We start from the raw sequence: 25553 nt of genomic DNA on the forward strand, positions 1-25553 counted from the left end.
GCATTTACACGATTTTTTTCTCCATCTGAATATGCTATATTATGTAAGAATGTAGCAGACGAAAGAAAATCATGTACCTACAATGTCCTAAATAGACACAATAATGTGCTTTTGTTCTGGCACAGTTGAACTTAACATCATAACTTTTTTTATGACATTTGATGTGTAATCCAATGAACTGCAGCTCTGGTTATAATCACTTATCTTCCTTGTGCTTGTAAATGTAGAAGCACTTGAAGTCATCTTTGCTTGCTTGCTGAACTTGAAGAATGTCCGAGTTTCTATTACGTGCAATGAAAATGTAGCATTATAAATTTTGCACTCAATGTCATACGTCAACTTCGTACAATACAGAAAAAGATATTTCTCCTTCAATTTTTTTAAAATGTGCACTTCCGTTTAGGCATTCTTGTCGACACAAAATTGGAACATTTCACTTGTATTATCAATAACAGCTTAGCTCGTGCACTTGATCAAAAATTGCAGATTCCCCTTTAAAGCCAAAGGACAACTGCAACTCTGCGTTGCTTGCAAGCCTATTAGCTTGCTGGCTATGAAATCCATGAGTGGTGTGATAACGGGGACACGGCACTAGTCCTAAACGGCACAAGACCTAAAAATCATTTCGCGGCACAAGTCCTAAACGGCATAAGACCTAAACGGTTCAAGTTCTAAAAATAATTTCGTAGCATAAGTCCTAAAAGGCACAAGACCTAAACGGCACTGGACCTAAAAATCTCTTGTGGTGCTACCATCGCGTCCGTGCCAACAATACTGTCAATCTGTTAGTCAAAGTTTTAGCTTTACTGTTTCATATTACAGAACCAGATTCTAGCTTAGTTCTTACAAGTAATTTGTAAATGTATATTCTATCGTTCTGAAATTAAATAAATAAATAAATAAATAAATAAATAAATAAATAAATAAATAAATAAATAAATAAATCCTGCTCTTTCTTGCTGTTTGCATGGTAGCATTTGTGTGGTAACAAAATATTAACTACCTATCAAATGTGATTCCCAGATCTTTCATGTCTGTTTTTGTTTTTTTCTATTTCCACATCATTGACCTTGTATTAGTAACATAATATTGTGTTTTATTTATATACGTAATAAAGTTTGCTTTCTTTGTGTTGATTTGAAGTAAATTATTTTTACACATACATTTATCATATTCAACTCTTTCCGTAGCAAATAGTTGTCATACTCGTAATTAACCACTCTTTACTCGTTACCATTACTAACATAGCTGTTACCGTTGGAATGAACTATTCTTATTCTTCTTCTTATTATTATTACTATTATTATTATTATTATTATTATTATTATTATTATTATTATTATTATTATTATTAATAATAATAATAATAATAATAATAATAATAATAATAATAATAATAAATATATTCCAATATGCTACATTTTTGACACCTGAGCCTTGATTTTACGTGAAGTTAAAATCAAAGGTTATGTCACGGACGGCAAATGATGGCTTAACAACCGAAACAAACTCTTGCCCCTACCCAAAGTAAGGGTTAGTTTGTGTTTAATAATTGCAGCAAATTAATAATGTTTATAATAGAATGTGAAAAAAAACTTTAAAAAAAATAAACTACGTCATGTTAAAATAATTAAAAGAACATAATTAATCATCTACTTTGTACTCTCATTTGTTTAACTGGACGAACCCAGACCTAAAGGCAAAGAGTTTTCTGCTCAAATCTCATAAGCAGTGGGAAATTTTAATATATAGAAATTGAACCTCCTTCCCTCTTAAAATTTGTAATTTTCTAGGCGCTAAAACATGTATTTTATTACTTTTAGTTGAAAGTTGAAATGCCGAATTCATGCATCCAGCTTAAGCAAACCCTTCTTTACTTTATAAATATTTTCTGAATAAATAATGGGGAATCCGAACATTAAAGAAAGTGCACCTTTTGTTTTGTTGAATTTTCAGGTTTTCTTTTTGTTTGTTTGTTTTACAGTGGAAAGTTTATAAATATGTCAACTTTTATTTTACTAGCTTCAGAGATTTGCGAGATACGCTACTCTTTTAAAAACAAATCTTATCCCACTCTTTTTAGGATACGAATTTCCAAAAATTCTTTCTTATATCCTGCTTTCGTAAGAAAATGATTTTTTTTTATTAAATTAAAATTTAACGACTCTACCTGCAGTAGTATATACCCAGAAAGTCACTTATCTTAACTCTTTTATATAAGAGTACAGAAGATGAAGACAGTCAAACAAATTGACTTTCATGAACAGTTTCTGATTTCTTATTCGTACATTTCCCACAAGTTGTAGGTGCGTTGGTAACTCTGTCAAGACTTATCCAGACTGCAAGAAGTTCCGAAAAAAAACGTCGCCTGAAGTGGGAGGCGCCACCTCACAAACCAAGAGGGTGGCATTTTACATATTACGAAATTATTTCATGTCTTTTTTTGAAATGCATATGTCTATATCCAAAACTGTGGTACCAATCAAAAGATAAATATATAGGGATTTGCCTGATCTGCAATATATAGGAATAAATAAAGTATTTTCCACAAAAATAGTGCTCAAAACTGAAAGTTTTCTCCTCATACGGAATTCAGTAGTATCAGCAATGCACTTTTCCATTTTCAATTAATAATAATTTAACATCTGTCACGATATTGACGTGTATTATTATTTTATGTCAATGAGAAATGTGTAAGGAATCATATACTTTTTTAAAAAAATGTTTCTGACAATTGATTACAGAGAAAGACACGTAATAAAAATTCATAATTAATAATTAATTATGCAGTAATTAATTATCTAATTTTGTATAAAATCACTTTTAATCATACATATAGTCAATGTAATTGTGTTTTCATGCAGACAGAACATGAGTAATGCATTAATATTAGTAAATCTCAAAATGGCAAATGTCCCCTTAAATTCACGCACTGTCAAGGCCAGGGGTGCCCATCCCCCCCAAAGCTGATGGCGCACTCCCCCCAAAACTAATAATCTCTTCCCTCCTCAAAACTCAAGTCCTCTTAAAACAATTGTCCAGTGTAGCAGTAGTTTTTATAGTACTAGTAATTGTTATTTTTGTTGTTGTTTTTATTTCCTGTAGTAGTGTTATAGAATGCTTGTAGTAGTAGTAGGGGCAGTAGTAATTATAAAAATGGCATTACTTTTATTAGTAGTCTTGGTAGTGTACAATACTAAATATGTTCTATAAGGATATTGAAGGGTATAAAAACTTCTACACACTGTGTATGGCACAGGTATTCTTTTTTTACAATTATTATTATTATTTTTTTCTTTTCAAAATATTGATATAATTCCCTTGTACATGAAAAGTAAGACGCAAGTTACAAGTTATTAAGTTTGATACCAAAACAAAATGTTATCCTCGAAATTAGCCTACAGAAAGAAGTGATATCCAACAAAAAACATTCCTGTAAAAGAGCCAAGTAAGAGTGGCCTTAAAAAGAATTGAAATCACAAAAATAGGCGCCAAGTTCTGGTGGACAACAGTTACAAACACTCACTGGCTCACTTCAAATTTAGATTTGAAACTTGGCTGTTGTCTGTATGGTTACCACCAGCTCACAATTATGTCAAACTACTTTATAATTTTCAACAGACAACATAGGCAAGTTTCAAATCTAAATTTGAAAGTGATTCCTTGAGTGTTTGTAACTGTTGTTCACCAGAACTTGGCGCCATCCTTTCATATAGCAACTTGCGCCGTACGTCATTCATAGAGTTTCTAAGCAGGGGATAGGGGGATTCATTCTCGAGATTTAAAAAAAAAAAATCGCATCGTGTTCCAATGTTATTCTGACGACAGCAAAATTACTTATTCGACATTAGAATAAAATTCTTCCCCAATTTTTTTATTCTCCCAATTTTTTTTTCTCGATGACACAACTTGCGCCATTAATCCCTCCTGTGGGCGGCCCTTCTCTCTTAAAACGAACCAACCTTTCCTTTCATACGGCTACTTGCGCGGTACTTCATTCATCGAGTATCGAAGCAGGGGGTACGGGGGTTCACCCCGGAAAATTTTTGAAAATTAGCTTCTCAAAATCGTGTTTTAATGCTATTCCGACAGTAAAATTGCTAGTTCGAAAGTAGAGTAAAATCCCCCCCCAAAATTTTTCTCAATGGCGCAGCTTGCGCCATACATCCCCCCTGTGGGCGGCCCTGGTAAAGGCCCAGGTTTCAAAAAGATAACGAACTGAAAATATATTAAAAATAATAATATATGTGTTTATGTGTGTAATATATGGAGTGGTGCTATTCTAATTTTCTAACAACTAGTTACTGCATCGTCGCAATTTCGTGTGGTGGTGGCGAATTTCAGAAGTAAAGCAGGTGAATGAAAAAGGCACAAGACTTAAAGGCATAAGTCCTAAACGGCATAAGACCTAAACGGCACAAGGCCTAAAAATCATTTCGCGGCACTAGTCCTAAACGGCCGAAGACCTAAACGGCACTGGTAATAAAAGGACAAGATCTAAAATTTAGGACTAGTGCTTATATATAGGCCTATATATATATATATATATATATATATATATATATATATATATATATATATATATATATATATATATATATATATATATATATATATATATATATATATATATATAGGACTTATGCAGTTTAGAACTTATGAATGTTACCCGTGATAACTTGCACCAAGCTGTTTATGTCACAGCTTATTGTTCATTCACTAATAACAGGGTTGTCAACCAATGTCAGAATTTTTTATTTTTTTAATTTTCGATAAGCTGATATTGAAAGCAGAAATGTGACTGGATTAAAATACGGGACATTTATATATCCCGAATAAATTTACGAGGACGCTTGACATTCTGGTCCAAAATCGGGACTGTCCCGTTTCTTACGGGACGTATGGCAGGATTACATGTCGACCTCGCAAGATTTACTAGATAGATGATCATACGTGTTTGTTCGAAAGAGAATGTAAATGGTATGTTTCATCTTTCAGTAGTCAATACGAAGCTGAGAAAACTTTTTTCCTGCAATATCGAATTCATGTTTTTTCTCTTAATATTAAATGTTAGACACTTTTAATAGCATAATAAATAACGAATTAATTTATTTCGGAGATCTCGAATGAACATTTCACAAAGTTTATTTAGAAATTTTCATTTTTATGTTTCTACATTGATTTAAATAAATAGAAACACTTAATTTCAGAGTTGCATATACAGACGGTTTTGGTATTTTATTAAATAACTTTTGTTCAATATTTTGTGTTCCAACTAGGACCCTTCGAGAAAACTATATATTCTGCGTCTGGTTGGACTGTATGGAAGTCCCCTTTTCTGTTAAACTCAAGCGAGTGTGTTTTTTGTTGACAAATATAAGTATGTGAATACAACTTCAAAATAAAAAATATTTCTCTCTCTCTTTTTAAAACACTAAGTGAATTTTTGAAATAGTTTACTTAGCAATATTATTCATAGCTTATTATAATTTAGTATTTTAACTGTCTCTGAAAACAGTAAGCTAGTTAACGGGTCACGTGACAAGTCATTTTGTGTCAATTGTAGGAGGATTATATTTGAGGTATGCCACATTTATTTTGCTATAGAAGGAAGTAATAAAAATAATGGGTGTTATTTAGTTTCTTCCCCAAACAATTTGGCAGTGACTCTCAAGTACCAGCTCCGGAGCCGACAATGGGGCGTGGACTTGCATTCCTCTCTGCAGATTCACTTTAGGAGAACTTCAGCGTACGCACCCGATAGGAACTATTATGCAAAAGGCATTTAACAACTTGTGCTAGGTAGTCGTTATAGCATGAATTATATCTAACCGAGTTAAGCAGGAGCACAGCAGGAGACCCGCAAAGAAGTGAGGAGGTGCGTCCGTAGGGAGTAGGCGCGTTAGCGACGGTCAATATTCACGTAAAAGGGGACAGTGCAAAACATAAACTATGACACAAAGGTGCTGGTGTAGTACTGCTGGCGCACCACATTTTAGAACATTTACAGGTGAAATTGAGTCTTTGTATGAAAAGACACACTCACAAGGAACATATTTCTGCAGGCGACAAAATTTTATACAAAATAATACAGCTGTATTTCAGGTTTACAAGTGTAAGGTTAGAATGTAAGTTCATTACAAGTGCTTTACGGTGGATAAAATAAGTGAGTGCATATGAAAGATAACTCTATTAGATGTTGTTTTTCGCCGGCGCTGTATTTCTGCACAGTAAACAGAAGTTTTGTTTCATGTTTACAAGTGGAATATTACTAGTATAAAACCATGACAAGTGCTATTGAACCTCGAATATTTGACAAAATACATTTCTTTCTCACTGTCCTCGCTTACGCGTATACCCACCATCGCGGACACGCCTTCTCCCTTCGGACACACCCCACGCGCGGGCTTACTAGCTTCGTCCTAGTCTGACACGGTTAGGTAGCATTCGTGCTTTTTAGTGGCCACCTAGCACAAGTTGCTTTGTGCTTTTGCACTGTAGTTCTTATGTCGTACATTCAGAAGCCGTATTTATACGCAAATTGAAGAAGAATTGTAATTTTTCGACCATTATCTCTGGTGGCATCCTTGAATTTTATCTATGCCAAGTGATATATTTTCATGTCGCCCAGCACAAATCTTTTAAGAGACAATAAGAAGTAAATTAGTGAAAGGATTACAATTTACAACAATTATTTCTAGTGGTGTGTTAAAACTACACCTGCACGGTTATAGAAACACATTATGTGTAGATTTTGGCGGAGATACTAAATACCATTCAAAATAATGTTAAATACCGGTAATTTTATTTTGCTTAACCTCGGTTTTCCTATTTATGATTGAATACGCTGACACAATTGTATTTAATAAGTACAAGGGTAAATTACAGAACTAAACTTCTTCACACATTCTGCATAACGATTTATATGAAAAGAATATTATTTTAACTAAGAAAGCATAAAAATCTGTTGCAGGACACATTAGACTCTTAATAGAACATTCAAATAATTCTTAAAATCACAATATATGTCCATATTTAATTTTTAGTGCAAATGTAGTATTTGTAAAAATGTGTAATGTTTTCATGTTACGTAGTTTCACATATCAAAATTATTTGAGTTACCATACGATAGGTTATACTAATATGCTGTCTCTCTTTTCAATAGGTCCCGCGAACTATCACTTGACGTCCCATTTAACTAAGGGTTTATGGGTCGAAATTATTCTAGTTGGATTCAAATCAAGCTTCTAGCGGAGGTAAGTAAACATCGAGCAGAAAATCAAGTGCGCAGAAAGAAAGTTTTTTTTTTTAAAAAAAAGTAAATATACGTAGGAAAAAATTCCAACAGAGAATACATTTTTAAGACTAATTAAGAAAGCAAATTATCATAGACTATTTCTTAATCTATTTTCTGTATGCTGGGCTGTTGTCAATCTGTTCATAATGTTTGCAATAGAAGTAATATGTTCATGTCGTTACTCTTCATGATCAGATAGAAAGAGTATCTTTAATGAACCAAATTTTGGGAATTGTATCATTCTGTATATAAACAACCTCCATGAATACAAGGGCACAGTATATGACGTAACTCCAGAAATATACGAACATGAAGGAATTTCTCTACATGAAAACTTTAAAAGTGCTGTTAAGAAGACGACCAAGAAACACAGGAAATTAAAATTAGAATCAGTATTACTGTATTATCAATATAACGCAAAATTTTTAGGTCTGTAAATAAATTAAAATCTAAAATAGGACACTCATATCCAAGTACCGGTACTGGCCCATCAGCTTAGAAGTATTTGCTTTACTATAAACCAGGGCCGTGCGAACATGGGGGGTGGGGGCGAACGGGACAACGGCCCCGGGCGCCGAAGTAAGGGAGCGAAAAATTCGGGAGAAAAAGGAAAAATATAAGAAAAATTACTTGGAATATATGTATCGGGACGCCGTCGTATATTCTCGCCCTGGGCGCTGATTTTCCACGGCGCGGCACTGCTATAAACATAATTAAATCTGTAGCAAGTAAATAAAAATACTGCACAAACAGCTTGGAGGAACAGTCCCGTTAGTAAGCATAGATTTGTATTACAAAAAAGAGCACTCAGACTTATTATAGGTGCAAATCCAGGGGAATCATGTAAAGGAATATATTTCTTTAAAAACTATGTATTCTACCATACATATACACTTCCAGAGTTTCCTCGTTGCTAAGCGGTTAGCGTACGCCCCTTTGGTGTGGGAGACTGGGTTCGGTTTCCGGCGAGAGGTTTTGTTCGAATTCCACGTTAAGCTGTAGGCCCACATCTCATATAGCCTCGCTGCTGAAAGGGACGCTAAATTGAAATCAAATAAAATGAAAATTGTATATTTCCATTTTACTTATATTTGAAAACTTTCTCAGATTTTGTTTAATTCCAAAGTATTTAATCAGATCGTCAATCGTTAGTATTATCAATTATTATTATTATTATTATTATTATTATTATTATTATTATTATTATTAGTAGTAGTAGTAGTAGTAGTAGTAGTAGTAGTAGTAGTAGTAGTACTTGTACCGGTACTTCCGCAACAGAGTTTATGTTTCTGATGGAAAGTTTTTTTTATCACTCGTTGTACAGAAATTATACGAATTTTGCAGATTGCATGCGAAGTTTTCTCTGCTTTTTGTAGCCCTATGTATGTGGGGGATTTTCCCCTTCAATTTCATGACCCTGTGTAGATTTGCACTCTTATTATTGTTAATTGTGTGCAATGCAGTATTTAAGGGGGCTTCCGGGCTTAAGTCCCTGAAATTTTATTTACTATTTTAAAGAAAATGAAATATCTTGCAGTATTTTCACATTGCCAGGAATAAAGTTAGCAAAGCGCCCCGAAACAAAATTGTAAATTCTCCACTGTTTGTATGTATTTTCCATTTAATGTTGATACCCGTTTTGGGGATACTGTCGTCTCTTTTAGGATAACATTTGCAGTATTGCACCCAGGACCAGATTATTGGGGGGCGCTAAAGCTTCGGGCCTCCACTCTGATTAAAATCTCAACTGGCTATCTAAAAGAAATCATGAAGATACAATCATCATCATAAAATAAAATATTCCCGGCGGGAGCTCATGTGGTTCGGATTCCACGTTAATCAGTAGGTCCACGTCTCATATAGCCTCGCTGCTGAAAGGGACGCTAAAACTGAAATTCAACTCAATAAAATAAAATATGACCAAAAGTACGAAACATATTCCCCCAACTTTCCTAATGTACTTTCACATAAATGTATTAAGTGAAGTCAGCAGGGGCCACATATTTTTTCCAGCCCAGGTCCTCCAGATGAGTTAATCCAGCCCTGATTGAACCAGATAGCCCATAGGTTATGGCAAATTCCGGTATGGAAATTTATGTTCCCAGTGGCGTTGTGAGAATCTGAGGGACTGCTGAGGGAGTGCGGGAGCGCATAGAGTGTGTGCTGTATACCGGGAACCGGGTGATTCAATAAGAACGTACCAGGCCTATATCGCAGCTAATACTGCACGTAGAGCTTTCAAACCAAAAATTGCATTACCAAATCGTATATGTAGAATGCAATAAAAATAGTAGCGAGACCAGTGGGGTCTCTTGAATGGCTCCAACGGGGGGCAATTTCAAAATTTGCAATAGGAAGTGGTATAACTGTTGGAATCGTTCGAAAGGACATTAAATGTAAGGCAACTTTTAGAGAACAAACTTTGTCATATCCTTTTCCATTTAGCCGCTAGAGGTGTTGTTGCAGACTTGTATCTGACTACCAGTAGCAGGTCTTTATATCAGCTAATAACGCACATAGAGCCGTCAAACAAACAATTGAACTACAAAGTCGTATGTGTAGAATGCAATTAAAATAGTAGCGACACCAGTGGCGTATCGTGAATATCTCCAACGGGGGTCATCTGCAAAATTTAACATGGAAACAGGGGTTGGTTGTGCCTCCATTGAAACAAGTGCACAATGGGTCAAACGTTGAGAGGAAACACCCTCGCACCATCTGACTTTCACCTAGTAATGCGACCGTGTTGCTGCCAACGAGGAAGAAATATGCCAAGGTGTTTCCTCTCGCTTTTCTCGTTTTTCCCATTGTGCGCTTGTTTCAATGGAGGCACAACCAACCCCTGTTTCCATGTTAAATTTTGCAGATGACCCCCGTTGGAGATATTGACGATATGCCACTGGTTTCGCTACCGCATTCTACACATACGATTTGGTTGTTCAATTGTTTGTTTGACGGCTCTATGTGCATTATTAGCTGAGATAAAGACCTGCTACGGGTAGTCAGATACAAGTCTGCAACAACGCCTCTAGCGGCTAAATGAAAAAGAATATGTCAAAGTTTGTCCTCTAAAAGTTGCCTTACATTTAATGTCCTTTCGAACGATTCCAACAGTTATACCACTTTCCATTGCAAATTTTGAAGTTACACCCCGTTGGAGGTATTCACGAGACCCCACTGGTCTCGCTACTATTCTTATTGCATTCTACACATAAGATTTGGTAAGGCAATTTTTTGTTTGAAAGCTCTACGTGCAATATTAGCTGCGATATAGGCCTGGTGCGTTCTTATTGAATCACCCGGTATATACAGTATATACATATATATATATATATATATATATATATATATATATATATATATAGAGAGAGAGAGAGAGAGAGATATGTGTGTGTGGATTGCAGACCCAGATATAAAAATGTAAAGATTTTTCAAGAATAAAAAAAAAATGTTTTACCCACTTTGTTCATTTTTACAAACGGTCAACTATAACAAGATTAAGTCAATGATTTCCGGAGTGATTATATGTTGCTTGTAAAACTTTTTTTCTAAAAAGAGACTGTACAACATTGGCTGACCCCTTCATAGCATTACTACCATCGTAAGTCTGTGCAATGCAGTTTTGCAAATTTATGCGACATTCACATAAAATTGTTTCTATGTACCATAAAAGTAGTGAACTTGCATCTAACAAAATAGCTGACCAAAAACCCAAAAGCTTTTTATACATATTAGCATCAAAGTAAAAAGGAACAACTGCTAATTATTCAATTGTATTTATGCCTTTAGTCTCGTCAATCATCGGAGCGAGATAACTTGCTTTACTACCTGTATTGCTATAACACTACGAGTAGCACTAGCAAGAATATCTAAAATCTTCTTTTGTATAAATGAATGTATATATATTTCCCATTTTTGGGAACCCTGTAGTCTTTCTTGGCATGGGTTACTTTCTGAAACAAATTCTAAAAGTTCTAAAAGAAATTCCCACTATTTTCAGTTTCTTCTGCCTCATCATGGCATGTGTGCGATGCCCTGTACCGTAGTAAATGTAGTCTTTCTTCGCAATGGGGTTACTTTCTGAAACAAATTCTAAAAGTTCTAAAAAAAAAATCCACGATTTTCACTTTCTTATGCCCCATCATGGCATCTGGCGATGCCCTGTACCGTAGTAAACCTGAGTGTTTCAATTATTTGCTCAAGGTAATTTCGATTTTCCAGTACTTCAGTAGCATATGCTTCACTTAAGAAAGTTGATATTTTTGTTTATAAATCCGTTTGCTTCATTCACCGGTATTCTTCCCAACTAGCACAACTGTTGTTGTAAACGTCAGTATTTTCTTGTTTTCTGATCCCCGAATCGACAGAAAGAGTCTTCTTCTAATTGACGTATTCCTGACCTGTTGCTAATGATGAACGACGGTTATCTTCGGTACAAAACAAACAAGCGGAACAGGGAACTGAATCTTTAATGATGCTATACTTAATCAAACGTAAGTTTTAAACCATTCAGCCTGAGAAGTTCTTTTATTTCGTTCGGATTGTCTGAGGATATTTGTTCAACACTGGTTCCTGAGGCCATCTAATATGGATTCCGAAAAGTCAGAAGGGAATTCAAAATTACCTTCCTCAGTATACGAAATGTTACAATTTTCTATTACATCATCATCAAAATCTATTGTGCCACTTTGAAGTACTTTTACCTGTGTTTGTTTCAGAGATATTTTCGAGAAAATATCCGAAATGTTTCGTTTCTGACTACCACACATTTAAATTGTTACAGTGGGGGCACGGTGGCTCACTGGTAAAGTGCTTACCTCTAGTTCGATCCTTGGCCAAGTAAGTTTGTGGTGGATAACATAGTACTCATGGTTTTTCTCGGGTACTCCCGTTTCCTCCAAGTTTCTCATTCCACCAATTCTTCCATGATCATCATTCACCTGCTTTAATGTTCGTCTCCCTTAGCCTAGCAGTCATAATTGTGGGACGTTAAACTCAAAGATTTCATTTCATTTTTAATTGTTACACACACATAAAGAGAGAGAGAAAAGGTGCTAAAAAAGTTTTAATTACATTTCACGTTCTTTTGGGACTCAAAGATTCACCGCTAGATGCGATGCCCAAGACCTTACCTTATTTGCAGTATAGAGTGCAAGGAGAATATGTACCGGTATTTTAAAAAATCAAGTTTTTACGTTTAATAGTTTCAGAGATATGGCGATTCAATACGCCCCATCTCCCATTAGGACCGGTACTTCATAAAACTCAGTCTTATCCACAGCCTAGGGTGCAAGGGGAACATTTTCACAAAATTTCAAGATTTTATGTCTAATAATTTCGGAGATCTGCTAACGAGTGAACCGGTGAATGAGTCGCAAGATTTTTTTTTTATATATACAAAATACCAACCGAAATTGAAGCAGTAGAAAGTAGGAAAAAATTTACAAAACTGGTAGAAAATTTCTGATTTCCCATTGTTTTTATTCGGTAACTTAATATCTCAATTGGAGAATTATATAACGTAAAGATTATTATTAATTAGTGTAGTATACGAAAATAGTGTTAACCGTTTGTATTTCTATTAGTGTTGTAAATTTGTACTATGTAGTTATTAAGGTACTTTGTGACTATATGACGTATCCGAACTATAACTATAGTATCTATTTTCGTAATTAATACATGAAAAAGGATGAAAATAAAATATGAACACTAATACTAATACAATTAAATTTCTAATTCAGCATTCACGTGTATATTCTTTAGATTAAATAAAAAGGATGATGACTAACAAAAGTGTTTGGTTATGAATAAAGATGGTAGAATCAGAGTGTGGGAGGAAATCAGGGCCTAAAATTCAACGAAATCACAGCTCCACACTGGTAAAAATTTTATAGTCAGCATTTGTTTAGACATATAATCAGTGTTCTGTCCAGTACATCATGTTTACCTGCGACCAAAAAAAAAAAAAATATTATTATTATTATTATTATTTAGGAAAATTTTGGCATCCAGAGCAAACAAAATTAAAGGCACATTAGGATACATATTTAATAAAATTAGTATTAGTATTAATTTAGTATTAAACCATAAAATGCAGGAAAAAAACCGGTAAGAAAAATTGTCACACTGGAAGAAAAAAAAGTAACTTTTTCTTACATAAGAATTTTACTGTCATTTTTCCGTGATCATTACGCTGTCTCAGTCTGTTTTCTGCCAAGGCAAATACACCGTCATACCAGGGCTGTTCCTTTGACTTCCTACCAACTTCAAAACGCCTTTTCTTTCTGGCCAGCCATTTCATAACAGCAGGGGTTTTTCACAGTAGTGGAAGCTAAAGACAGTCTGTTATCTGTTTTCAATATGTTGTAGTCACTTATAAGTCTTTCAAAATCGGAAGAAGATGGTTTCGAAGCAACAACTCGGGCTAGACTTGTTGACAGAGCATGAAATGACTGATTTCCACAGATTTTCATGAGAAGGCTTTTAGCGTCCAGACCTTTCAACATACTGCACGATGAGGCCTCTCTATATTGCATTGCGAACTGCAGAAGATCTGTATCAAGACAAATAACTTTGTGGCATTCTCCTAGGACATCATCAGTTACATACTCTTGCAAAACACGCAAAGGCTCCAAAGCAACAATACTGTCTTCATACAGCAAACGTTCACTAACAAAGTTAATTATGGAATCCAGGACTTCGTAGCGTACTACAGTAAAATCTCTTTTCTCACTGACATATTTGTTATGGGATTTATTGTGACGTGTGTTACGATGAAGTTGAATACCATGTAATGAGTACTGTATTTCTCCGTTGACGTTCTCTTGCACACGTTCGTTTAAAAACTTTTTTTCCCACCCGCCTAACAGAGATTTCTTTTTCATACTCTCCAATTGTGCTATAGTTCTATTTTTATTTGTTATTATGTCCAAAAGAAACATTTCATCACTCTCAAACATTTCATCATCAGTTCTTGAAAACATATAGAGCATCTGCCACAAGACACAGAAGATGAAGGCGATCTACTTCTATCCATTTACGCAGATGACTATTGGCTTCATTACATACATGGCTTTCCGTTTACAAGTAAAGGCAGCTTGGATACCAATGTTTCAGGAGAGTAGTGAGCATACTGAATGAAAATTTTGTCCACCTGACGCCAAAATATTATGGGTAGTGCAAAACTTCTAAATTAATTTCTGAAGCTACCATCGTTGAACCTTTAGTTCGCTGCCCTGAAGAGTGGTGGAAAGCACACGGTCCAGATGCTGCTTGTATGAGAGATGAAACTTCTTGGACATTCTTGGTGACATCTTTCCATGCTAAATTAATAAGATGGGCAGCACACCAAAATTTCAACAGAGGCAAGGTTTCACCTGAAGCACTCTTTCATCAGTTAACAATTTCCACATTCCTTTGTGTTCTCCTGTATTCATGTTTTCACTATCGGTAACTATCGAAGTCACTCTGGGAAACATTACTCTTTCTACTGATTTTCGTAATGCTGTGCTTCGGCTAAATTTTTGGCGGTTATTGATGTATGTTATCTCTGGTAGTACATATTTCTATAACGGGTTGTAAGGATCGTGTAATTTTTATCCACAAAACAACACATTTCATTATATCGGAAAAGTGTAATGTCCTATTGAAACAACAGATAAACGTGCAGTTAGTTGCATATTTTAAAACTATATGAATGCAACCGAAAACATTTGAAAACTAAATATAATTAAAAAGTTCCTTCATCTCAAAATTGGCAATGGTTTTCCCTGCCGTCTAGGAGACACCTATACGTATTAACTCGGGCTTAATGTCATATACTGGCAGTTATATGGAATTGAGTAACCCATTGCATAATGAATGTATTCAATCAGTAAGACTTAGTTTGGTACACTAAACGCGTTTAAATGCATAATCCGAGAAAAGTAAGGTACTCACATTAATACCACTCCACAATTATAGTTCCACACTGCTATCCTACAGTTCCACAAAGTGTGGAGTACTCCACTCAATTTTAGGCCCTGGAGGAAATGGGAAATGCTGAGGAGACACACGGACACGACTTCCCATTGAAGACCGAATATATGAAAGTGTCTGCAGAAAATATATTCTTACTAACAGCGCAAAAAGAGGTTAATATATATTGCGAAAAAACTAGATAATCTCCGAAGTTTGAGAAAACAGACTTGTGCTCAATGAATCAGAAACGAACTGTGTACTTTTCCAACTACAGAATGACAAGACAATGAACGAAACAAACATAAGTCTAGAAACTGAAATTTTACACAGAGTTACCAGAGCAAAAGTTCTAACTATAATACAAGACCAGAATCTTAAATGTGATGAACACATAAAGCAACTATGTAAAAAAAATTGAGCAAATGTGTTTTGCAATTTGCTTCTTAATTAATAAGATGTCAAAATATGCAATTATAAGCAGCAAAATGGTATATTTATGCACTTCAATATTCAGCTATATTCTTCAATAAAATGTTGAATTTTAACATCAAAATAGACAACCTAAATTATCTCGCTCGCATAATAATAATACTAATAATAATAATACTTCAGAATCGGGAGGTCCTGCAATCGAATCTTGGGCCGACCATCTAGACTAGGATTTTCCATCATCTATTCTCAGTCAGATCACATAAATACTGAGACAATACCTTAAACATAGGCCCTGGTCGACTCCTTTCTCACATCACCTCTAATTTTCAGGCTCCCATTTGTGGTATTCCTTTTAGAAACAGGTAAGAGCTTACTTGTTATTCTTTTTTCTTTTTTACTAGTCAACGGAAAGTATTTAAAAAAAAGAAAATAAAAATAAAACATTCCACTTGAATACAACGATGAAAGATATTTATTATTTTATTTTTGGGTTCTTTGTCCGTAGCAAGTTGAATTCTCTTTAACCAACAATGAAAAAAGCAAATAATATAGGGTGACAGTTCTCACGTAATATGGACAAAGGAATTTGCAGCTAGTCCTTTTTTTTCTAAAAAATTGATAAAAATACTGTAATAGTGTTTCATCATGAAACTTTTAAATCCATATGAACAAAAACAGTATAGTACTACTAGTATAAAACTTTTACTCCAGAAAGTGCCGATATGGAAAATTACAGGAACAAAGAATGTCAGTATGCCATACCGACGTATTCTGGTGCATTTTGAGCAAACATTATAACATTATATTATGCAGATATGGAACCTCATATAGGATACGGAATTATGAGGTAATATTACAAGATCAAAGAAAATTAAATGTGCTAAATCTACCATTGCTTTATTTATATATATCATACTACACTGTAATTTACGTAAATAAAATCAGTAAATATGCAAAAGTATAATGCAAGAGCTAAAGAAACTATATATATATATATATATATATATATATATATATATATATATATATATATATATATATATATATATATATATATATATATATATATGTTCCTTTATGTAGAGTGGAAGCATATAGAGAATGTTTCTTCTGGACAAGCATTAAATTGTTCGGTCCTGTATCTCAAAAGAATTAAAGATGTTAATAAGTTCAAACTAGCAGTAATAAAAGTCCTATTAAATGGTGCATTTTATTCTGTGAAAGTGTTTCTTAACGAAGAACATTAACACACTTGTATAGGAGTTATTATCTCTTTTAGTTAATGACATTCATTTATTATTATAGAACTCCCTCGTGGCTAAGCGGTTAGCGTACGCGCCTTTGGCGTGGGAGTCCCGGGTTCGATTCCCGGCGGGAGCTCATGTGGTTCGGATTCCACGTTAATCAGTAGGTCCACGTCTCATATAGCCTCGCTGCTGAAAGGGACGCTAAACTAAACTCAACTCATTTATTATTATAGATTATGATCAAATATATATATGTAAACATAATATGTATTAATCGTGTTAATGTTCTCTGACATGTTACATAACAAGGTGTGATTTGCACATGCATTTAGTAATCTAGACGCAATAAATGTAATACAAAACGTGGTCAGGATTGAACGACGGCAAAACGTTGCGAGAAAGATGACCACATAGAATTAGTGGTTATACGTCCCATGAAACAGAGCACATCTGAATTGAGACAATTTTTCTCCCGGAAACATTTAAAGCTATTTCAGCATATACTTGTAATCAAGGTTAAACTGAAATATTGAAGAAATTGCATTTACTGATATACAGATAATATAGTGAGACATTAGACTGCTTTACTATTTATGCAACTAATACATGATTTATAAGTTAATTAAATATTTTATTATAACTATTACTAATTCTCTCTGGAGGAAAAAATAAATAGCTGTAGAAGCTACCCGTCAATCAACCACGTTGTTTCATTTTCCAATGTTCGTGGATAGTGGTTTCTAAGAAATATAATGCAACATAATATAAATATAATGTAACGGAAGTTCGTTCCAATACTTGTCTCTTTTCACCTTCCGTTCATGTGCTGTTTTCTCGTTGTTACGAATGTTTACTGGAGCATAACAATTCCGAAGATGTTCGGTATTTTGATAGTCTCTGTGTATATAGTTTTATACATTAGATAGGGGAAGTTGGTACACTGTTTCGTTAATTCTAACTGAACAGCACATGTATTGTAAGTTCAATATCATACTATGGGAGTTTTCGGAAACAGAGAAAACAATTACATTTGCGAAACGAAAGTACACTAATCTGACTAAACCAGGTAACACAAAATGCTGCATTCTTCTGTAAATAAGTATACTTGCTTTATTGATATACAAAGAGGGAGAAATTGCGCGACTTGATTGGAAATCTAACCAGGGTCTCCAGCAATGTTGAATTCAGGCTTTTGTACAAGGGCGGCAATAAAGATTTAAGTGGGGCTCTGTTCTAGATTACAATAGAGCAGCAGAAATGTGTCGCAACAAAACTCGCGACTTGTTATTGTCTAGTCCTTTGCAATAACCAAAATATTGCCATTTTTCCCTAACTAACGTTGTAAAGCGTTTGTGTGCGTCTGTATTTAATTTCGAAGTTTTTATATAACTTCGATTTTATACGAAAACGTGGTTTGTTAATTAGAACAACTAGGTTGGACAGAAGAAGAAACTAAGTTTCTTTTTTAAAAAAAGCTTTGCTTTTAAGACTATTTCCGAAAAAAAAATAAACAAAAATGCAAATATTTCAATGCATGTGTATAGATATTCTAGGGGAGCGCTTAAATACTTTAGACGGGGCTTAGCCCCTCTTGAACATGCCTGAATTCAACACTGGTCTCCAGTTTAAGGTGTGTTGAGTATCGGTTTCAAGAGTAATAGCATATATGACTGTTCAGAGAAGGAAAGGGGTTGCGTATTGGTTATAGCATTTTTAAGTAAGTCAGAGACCCTGGTGTGATTCACGATCCAGTCGTGGGAAGTTATTCACTCTTTGTGTATAATTAGATTTGCAGATATAGTGGAATTCGTGTAATGTAATATTGTTAATTTGTGTCGTTTATCATAGACGGGATGCTGGAAAATACATATAATAACATTAGGAGGTGATTCTACAAGTAAAACAAGAACAAAATGTCAAAAGCGACACGATTTGCTAGTGGAAGAAAGTAAAATCGCCACGCACAACTTTTAAAGCAGAATTGATTAAAAGACAAAGGAAGTCTTACCAGATGAATATAATGGTGTAACAATTGAGGTCAAATTTAAGGGTTCTCAAGGAATGTAAAAAATCCCTTTATTGAAAATACAGGAAATAGAAGAATATTCCACAGAATGTTGACATCGGGATGCAGCCAGTAAAAAGTGACGACATATGTCCAGATATCCTATTACAGTTGGGACACAGTCACATAGTCGAAAAGTAGGCAAATAACATTCCAAAGTCTACTATTACGCACGGATCATACCATAGTACGAAAAAGTAAAGATAAAACTCAATTGTATCAATGTCCTACTATCGCTGGGATAACATCACACAGTTGCAAAATAGAAAAATAGCAATGCAAAATCTGTTATTGCACACGGATCACATTGTGGTATGAAAAGTAAAAGTAATATAATTGTATCTATGATATGTCTCACTTCCGCTGGAACGCTGTCGCATACTGGAAAAATAAGAAAAAAAAAACACCAAAGCTCCTGTTATACACAGTGCTCATTGCAGTACGAAGACGAACATAATCCAATTTACCACGTATCCCACTATCGCTGGGACACTATCTCAAAAGGGAATAAACGGGAAAAATAGCAAGAAAAAATTTTAAACTTCCTTTGTTGTCACACTAGTTTACAGTACGAAAAACAAAAGTGAAACAGCTACTTGTCGCTAGATTGTACAAGATATCTCCCCAAATACAGTAGGAAATCTTCAAAGGAATAAAGAAGGAGAAACCTTTCATTTTAATGTCCCACGATTATGCCCTTTCGACTAAGGGAGACGATGATCAAAGCAGGTGAATGACGATAGAATGAGAATGTGGGAGTGCCTCAAGAGAATCCACGGACACGATGTTGTTCGCCACAAACTTACTTGCCCGGGAATCGAATCAGGGACCCCGCAAAGAGGGAGAATGTCAAAAAAAGCGCACACTATGGCATTTAACATTTCCACGGACAGCACATGTAGAGGGGATCGCCCTGAGAAGCGTACAACCTCCGCACATGCAGATCGATGGAAAGTGATACAGCGATGTCCAGCATCTGCACTAGTATCTTACACTAGAGGTCACTATGTGGTGCTGATAGGGGCTCACAAATACCGGTATACTTAGAGACAGTGTTGAAAATTTCTGCTACTGACTTCAATACAAACATGACATCGCCAAAGCACCGATTGTCCGGTACGTGCAAATCCCTCTTTTATGTACCTAGCTGTCCCGGCTGCGGAAGTTATACGAGCAACGATATCCTCAGAACTTACCACATGGGTTTCATACACGAGCTTTTATATTTCTTCCCACACAAAGAAATCCAATAATATGAGGTCTTGGAAGTAAGATGTGCACGGACGATGTTTACCCATGTCGATCCAAATATCGTTGAGTATGGCCCTGAGTCCTTGGTCGAAATTCATGGGGGATGCCTCGTGTTGAAACCAGATACGATGTCTATTTGCAAGTGGCTTGTTTCAAAAAATTCAGACAACACATCCTGTAGAAATATCCGATAGATCCAACTATACAAAATAATGGGCAAAATGCAAGGGTCTTTTATGTGGTCACCTACTATGCCACGCCTGATATTTGGTACAAACCTGTATTAATGCTGGTGGACAATCATTACATGCGGATTGTCCATAGCTCAGAAGTGACTGTTGTGAGTACTGAATATACTGTCCCTGGTGAACATTGTCTCATCTGTTAACAATACTATTGTTTGGAAATCTGGAATGGCAAAAGTAAGTTGCGCGTACCACTGAGAGAATTCCATGCGTAGGGGAAACTTCGTGGGCGGTATGGTATGAAACTGTGGTTGCACTGAAAATATTCCGTTTTATATTATTACTATTTCCAGTAGTACTTTCACAAGTATTTCCAGCAGTACTCACTGTTATCGTTCGAATTCCTGGCACTATCGTTTTCCGCTTTCCATATGCTGCATTTGATCTGGCACTGGAACTTTCGAAACCCGTTCTTCTGTGTTCAATATTGGCGCTGTTTTTTCACTTGCAATCGTGACACCTAATTTTCTGTTATTTGTGTTTCCGCTTGACTATGTATTTGTTGGTTGCCGGTCAGTACTGCCATTGTTTTTTCCGCTTGCTCCGTATATGTAATTTTTTGTTATAACAACTAGAGTCATTTGTGTTTACACTTACACTTTTGTCCAGAGATTTGGTGGTTTTTATTTTGGTCTTTGTTGATTTTGCTTTCACTTCTAGCACTTAGTTCTTTGCTTCCATTTGAGGTTTATGGTTCATCATTTGCACTATATTAACTGATATTCTCCCAAGTCATATACAGATCTTACTATGTTTCTTTTGTTGTGTTACTGTTGGTGGTTGTTGCCTAGAAGCAAGTTAGCTGAACAACGTGTTTCTCATGTGTTTCTAAAGAGAACTCTGAATCTATTATGCACTGGCACCGTAGTTGGAGTTGATGTGTGGGAAACATTTCGAGAAACTGAGTTTCTTTCTTCTAACAGTGTATGCTCATCTTGTACAGCATAAGAAGACTTGAATCAGGCACGTAGCCAAGGGGGGAGTCCGGACCCCCCCTTCCAGACCAGAAATGAAAAAAATTAAGGAAGGATGAAACAAAATGAAATGAGAAAAAGAAGGATCAGCGTTAAAAATTAAAAATTACAGGAAGCTTTTGGTTACTCTTTCTTATGAGGAGACTTGTATTAGTTGCAATACATAGTGGCGAGGTGAGTGAGATATCCTGGAAGAGTCAGGGAATTTGAAATTTCTAGAAAAGTTACGGAATTCTCAGAATTTCTGCTACTAGTCAGGGAGATTTCAAGCTTCTGAAAGCATAGTGCCGTTGTGTAACAGCGTGGACATTTTTTATCATAATTTTTCGTCATCGCATCCTTGCAGTGTCAAACGTGTTATTTCAAAAACAATTTCCTACTGCTCCTTTAACCCATCATTTGGAACAGACAGTAGTTGAAGGAATAATAAAAACAAAAAATTATGTGGAAAGAAAGTTCTGTTAACATCTGATTCAACAGAGAAAGAAACACAGATATTGTAAAATAATTTCCAAGACTATTGAGTATGTACTTTTTATAATAGTGAATATGTACTTTTTGTAATAGTCGAGATCATAATGAAAGGAAAATTGTTATATTTGGATGAACAGAGGAAGGACGTAAATATTGTAAAATCTTTTTCAATACATTTTTTATTTTACTCGAGATTTCTTCATAGTTTGTTATTAAAATACTTACCAACATATCCTAATTTTATTGTAATAACAAAACAACACATGTTGATAGTTAAGTAGTTTAGATTGGTCGAGCTCCTGGACCTCCAAAATTTCATGTCACACCGCCCCCCCCCCGTTACGAAATCCTGGCAAAACGAACCAATATATGTTGCCAGTAAAATAGTTTAGAATGATCGAGCCCCTGGTGTGATGACCACAATATTTCATGTGACGGACCCCCCCCCTTCACGAAATCCTGGCTACGTGCCTGCTTGAATGGTGTATACCTTTGTACTGGTCCTCTTTCAGTAATGTTTATTGTAATTACTGAGAAAAGAAACACTGGATAGTTTCGTTTGCTGGCTTTCGTAGTCTTCTTTTGTACGTATCCCTTTGGTTGTTATTTGTTATCAATACAAGAATTTTTTTTGTCACTATTGCTAGAACTTGACGGATTAGCAACTACTTCACTCCAGCCTTTATATTTCTTTTATTGCCTGATTGTCTGTCTTCTTTGCAGGGTAAAAAATATACAATTTTTCGTAGTGAATGGACTTCACCAGTCAATTGTTTTGTTAACCGATTTTCTGGTAATATGCACAAACACGTTCCTGGTAGATAGTCATTCGTGAGCTCAAGAACATAGTTATGGCCACTGACTTCATTAAGCATTAAGGCAACCTACATCGAATATTAGTAATACCGTTTATATGCACAAATTACTTTAAGTTATCGACAATAGTTGACGAGGAGGTTGGAATTATCATGTACTAAATTAAACTTTCTCCGAGATTAAAGTTCTTCTTGTCAATAGTGGGGTGCCGTCTACAGGTGGCAAGTGTACGCTGTGGAAGAGAATATCGTCACGAATTTGATCAGACCATTACATCACTCGTCAACGTTAACTGTCACCTTCACATTCCGGAATGGAACCACGGACAGCATATACAACACACTGTTCGAATAGATCTACACAGACAGCTCGTTAGGTGTGTGAAAGTCATTGAGCTCCAGAACTGTTTGCCAATCAGCAGACTTAAAGTTGAAACGTGGTATATGACTCGGCTTGGCATCAGAGATCTGATGTGTATTCCGTGTTAATCAGCCTGCAAGGGAACACTACATAGAGCTAAAGCGTTCCCGTAGGTATCCTGTAGCAACCTACCATAGGGTCAAGATGTGCCTGGCGTGGTGAAGGGAAATAGGATATGCATAAAACCATAATCTCCGTCGAAAGTACATTATTGCATTGGAAGATAAAAAAGAGAAACAACCATGGGCCTTGAATTGACACAAATACAGCCCTCATCAGTCGAAGACTTATGAAATAAATATGGTGCAGATTTTTTTTATCGTTTCATATTTTTCTAGTTTTTAAATTTTTTTGAATGAACGTTAAAGAAAACATTGTACTCTCCCACAAGCAGGTGGGGTACACCCGCCTGTGTAAAAGGAGAACGTACATTGACTGTTTATTTCCATACTCCAACCGACCATTCGCGATTCTGGCAGCGGAATTGGCAATCAGAAGAGATGCCAAGATTATGAAACCTTACAAATATTTGTTATTTTTCGGGAACGGTTTGAGATATCAAATCGCTGTAAAGAATACAGTGATATTTATCTCTACAGAAAACTAAATATGCAATTGGATGTGGCACTTAACTAAGTATATTTCGAAATAAAACCTTTGAAAAAAGTCAAATTTTCAATCCTTTGTAACTTCTTATTGATTCGAAATAAGTTATGTCATGATCCTAGATAAGTTACGCAGTATATGCGTTGTCCCGTCCGTTTCACTTGAGTTGTTAATGTTTTAGAGTTCTATAAATTCCTGGACGTCTGTATTGCTGTATAGCGTCCTAAATTTGTTACATTGATCATTAAATGTGGCGTTGTAAGTTTTAGTTTAACCTGTAGATTTAAAATAGATAATAATCTGAAGGTGCCGTTATTAAATATATATATATATATAAAATAGAACTTTCTGTTAGATTGGCAACAATGTAAATCCAATGGTATTACAGAATATGTCAAACAGTTTACCAAATTTATAAGTCGGTTTCAGTATAAATGATCCACGATGCACATATAAAATAGTGATTTCTTTTAAAACGTAGTTCTTCATACCGTATCATTTTAAGACTAATTTTAGCCGATTACAATGTATGTGTCATATTTATTTCTTTTCAAGCTTTTCACATCTACTTTTAGATTGGAAAGAGGATAGTGCTGTGAAAGTGGAGTAAACACAATGGCGAAAAATGTGGAATTGATTACTCTCGATTCTGATTCGGATGATGATTTCGAAGGACAGAGTGTTCGACCTCCAGATGACACTAGAAAAGAAAAATCTTGTGTAGTTAATAGTGAAGACTCAAATGATTTAGTCAAAACTGAAATTACGTCATCTGCAGTGAAAATATTTACTTTTCAGCCGACAATGAATTCAGGCGGAGCATCAACGGAAAATAGGAATCATGACACTAATAAAGAACGTGGTGCTAATAACATAAAACCTTTAGCAATTGCTAACAGAATATGGGTGCGCACTGATTTATTTGAACCCAGACGAAGTGCTGAAGATAAAGCTGAAATTAATTCAACAAAACCTGTGATAAATTCCTCTAAGGATGAAATTTCATGTGATAAACCTAAGCGAAGAGGCAAAAAAGGGTATGTATATGTTTGTATATTATTTCTTCTGTGAATGCAAGGGCGCCGATCCTGGGGGGGGGACCCTCTATTGTATTTATGTATCTACAATATTTGACATAATTTGAGTGTAATTTGTCTTAAAATCTTCTCGTATATACCTTCTGCATGTGAATGCACCCCCCCCCAAATTTACAGAGAAATCGGCGCCCTTGTGTGGATGTAGTTTTAATTTATGTATGAATATTATTGGAAAGTTATTTGAAAAGCACTATCGAAAATATAAATAAAACTACGTTTCGAACGCTTTCGGCAACGCTTCATCAGATACGGAGTGAAAGAATTAGGGAGAATAAGAGAAATATTAAAGAAATCAGCAATGACTAAGCAACACTAAATTTGGCGCGAGATTCCATGATGTCTCATCTCGCTTTCCACAGGTACTGTTTTTTTAAATTCCCTTCTTGATTGATAAATGGTCTGGAAAACGTTTACAATGTAATTACTATTTATTTATGGTTAGCGACAGTAGCTTTATGGAATTTCTCCTGCGCGCGTAATGTTTTTTTCTCGTTACACAATTTATTTTTCAATCTAATATGTAGTGTTTGTCCGGGAAGTAGTAGAATTGATTTATTCCCGCCAAATGTGGTGAAGGAGGAGGATGTTACTGCACTGGTTGGGTGGTGATGGATCTTAGCTACTAGTGCACCAGTCTCCAGTTGTCTCCAAACCTTCACGGAGTGGAGAT

The 25553-nt window shown here is 35.3% G+C and overlaps 1 protein-coding gene across 2 annotated transcripts in view; it reads left to right on the forward strand.

The window, feature by feature from the left end:
* Nucleotides 1-5461: 5461 nt before the first annotated feature.
* Nucleotides 5462-25553, forward strand: part of LOC145690841 (uncharacterized) — a 30568-nt gene continuing 10476 nt past the window's right edge. The window contains exons 1-3 of one of the 2 annotated variants that reach the window (XM_081766189.1): nucleotides 5462-5582; nucleotides 7166-7256; nucleotides 24342-24823. In XM_081766189.1, coding sequence (XP_081622315.1) covers nucleotides 24402-24823 — 422 coding nt within the window. In that variant the 5' untranslated portion in view covers nucleotides 5462-5582; nucleotides 7166-7256; nucleotides 24342-24401. The remainder of the gene's footprint in view (nucleotides 5583-7165; nucleotides 7257-24341; nucleotides 24824-25553) is intronic. The other variant, XM_081766188.1, reaches the window with a different exon arrangement.

The sequence above is a fragment of the Thermobia domestica genome, chromosome 7, assembly GCF_964235325.1.
Source record: "Thermobia domestica chromosome 7, izTheDome1.hap1.1, whole genome shotgun sequence".
Classification (NCBI taxonomy): domain Eukaryota; kingdom Metazoa; phylum Arthropoda; class Insecta; order Zygentoma; family Lepismatidae; genus Thermobia; species Thermobia domestica.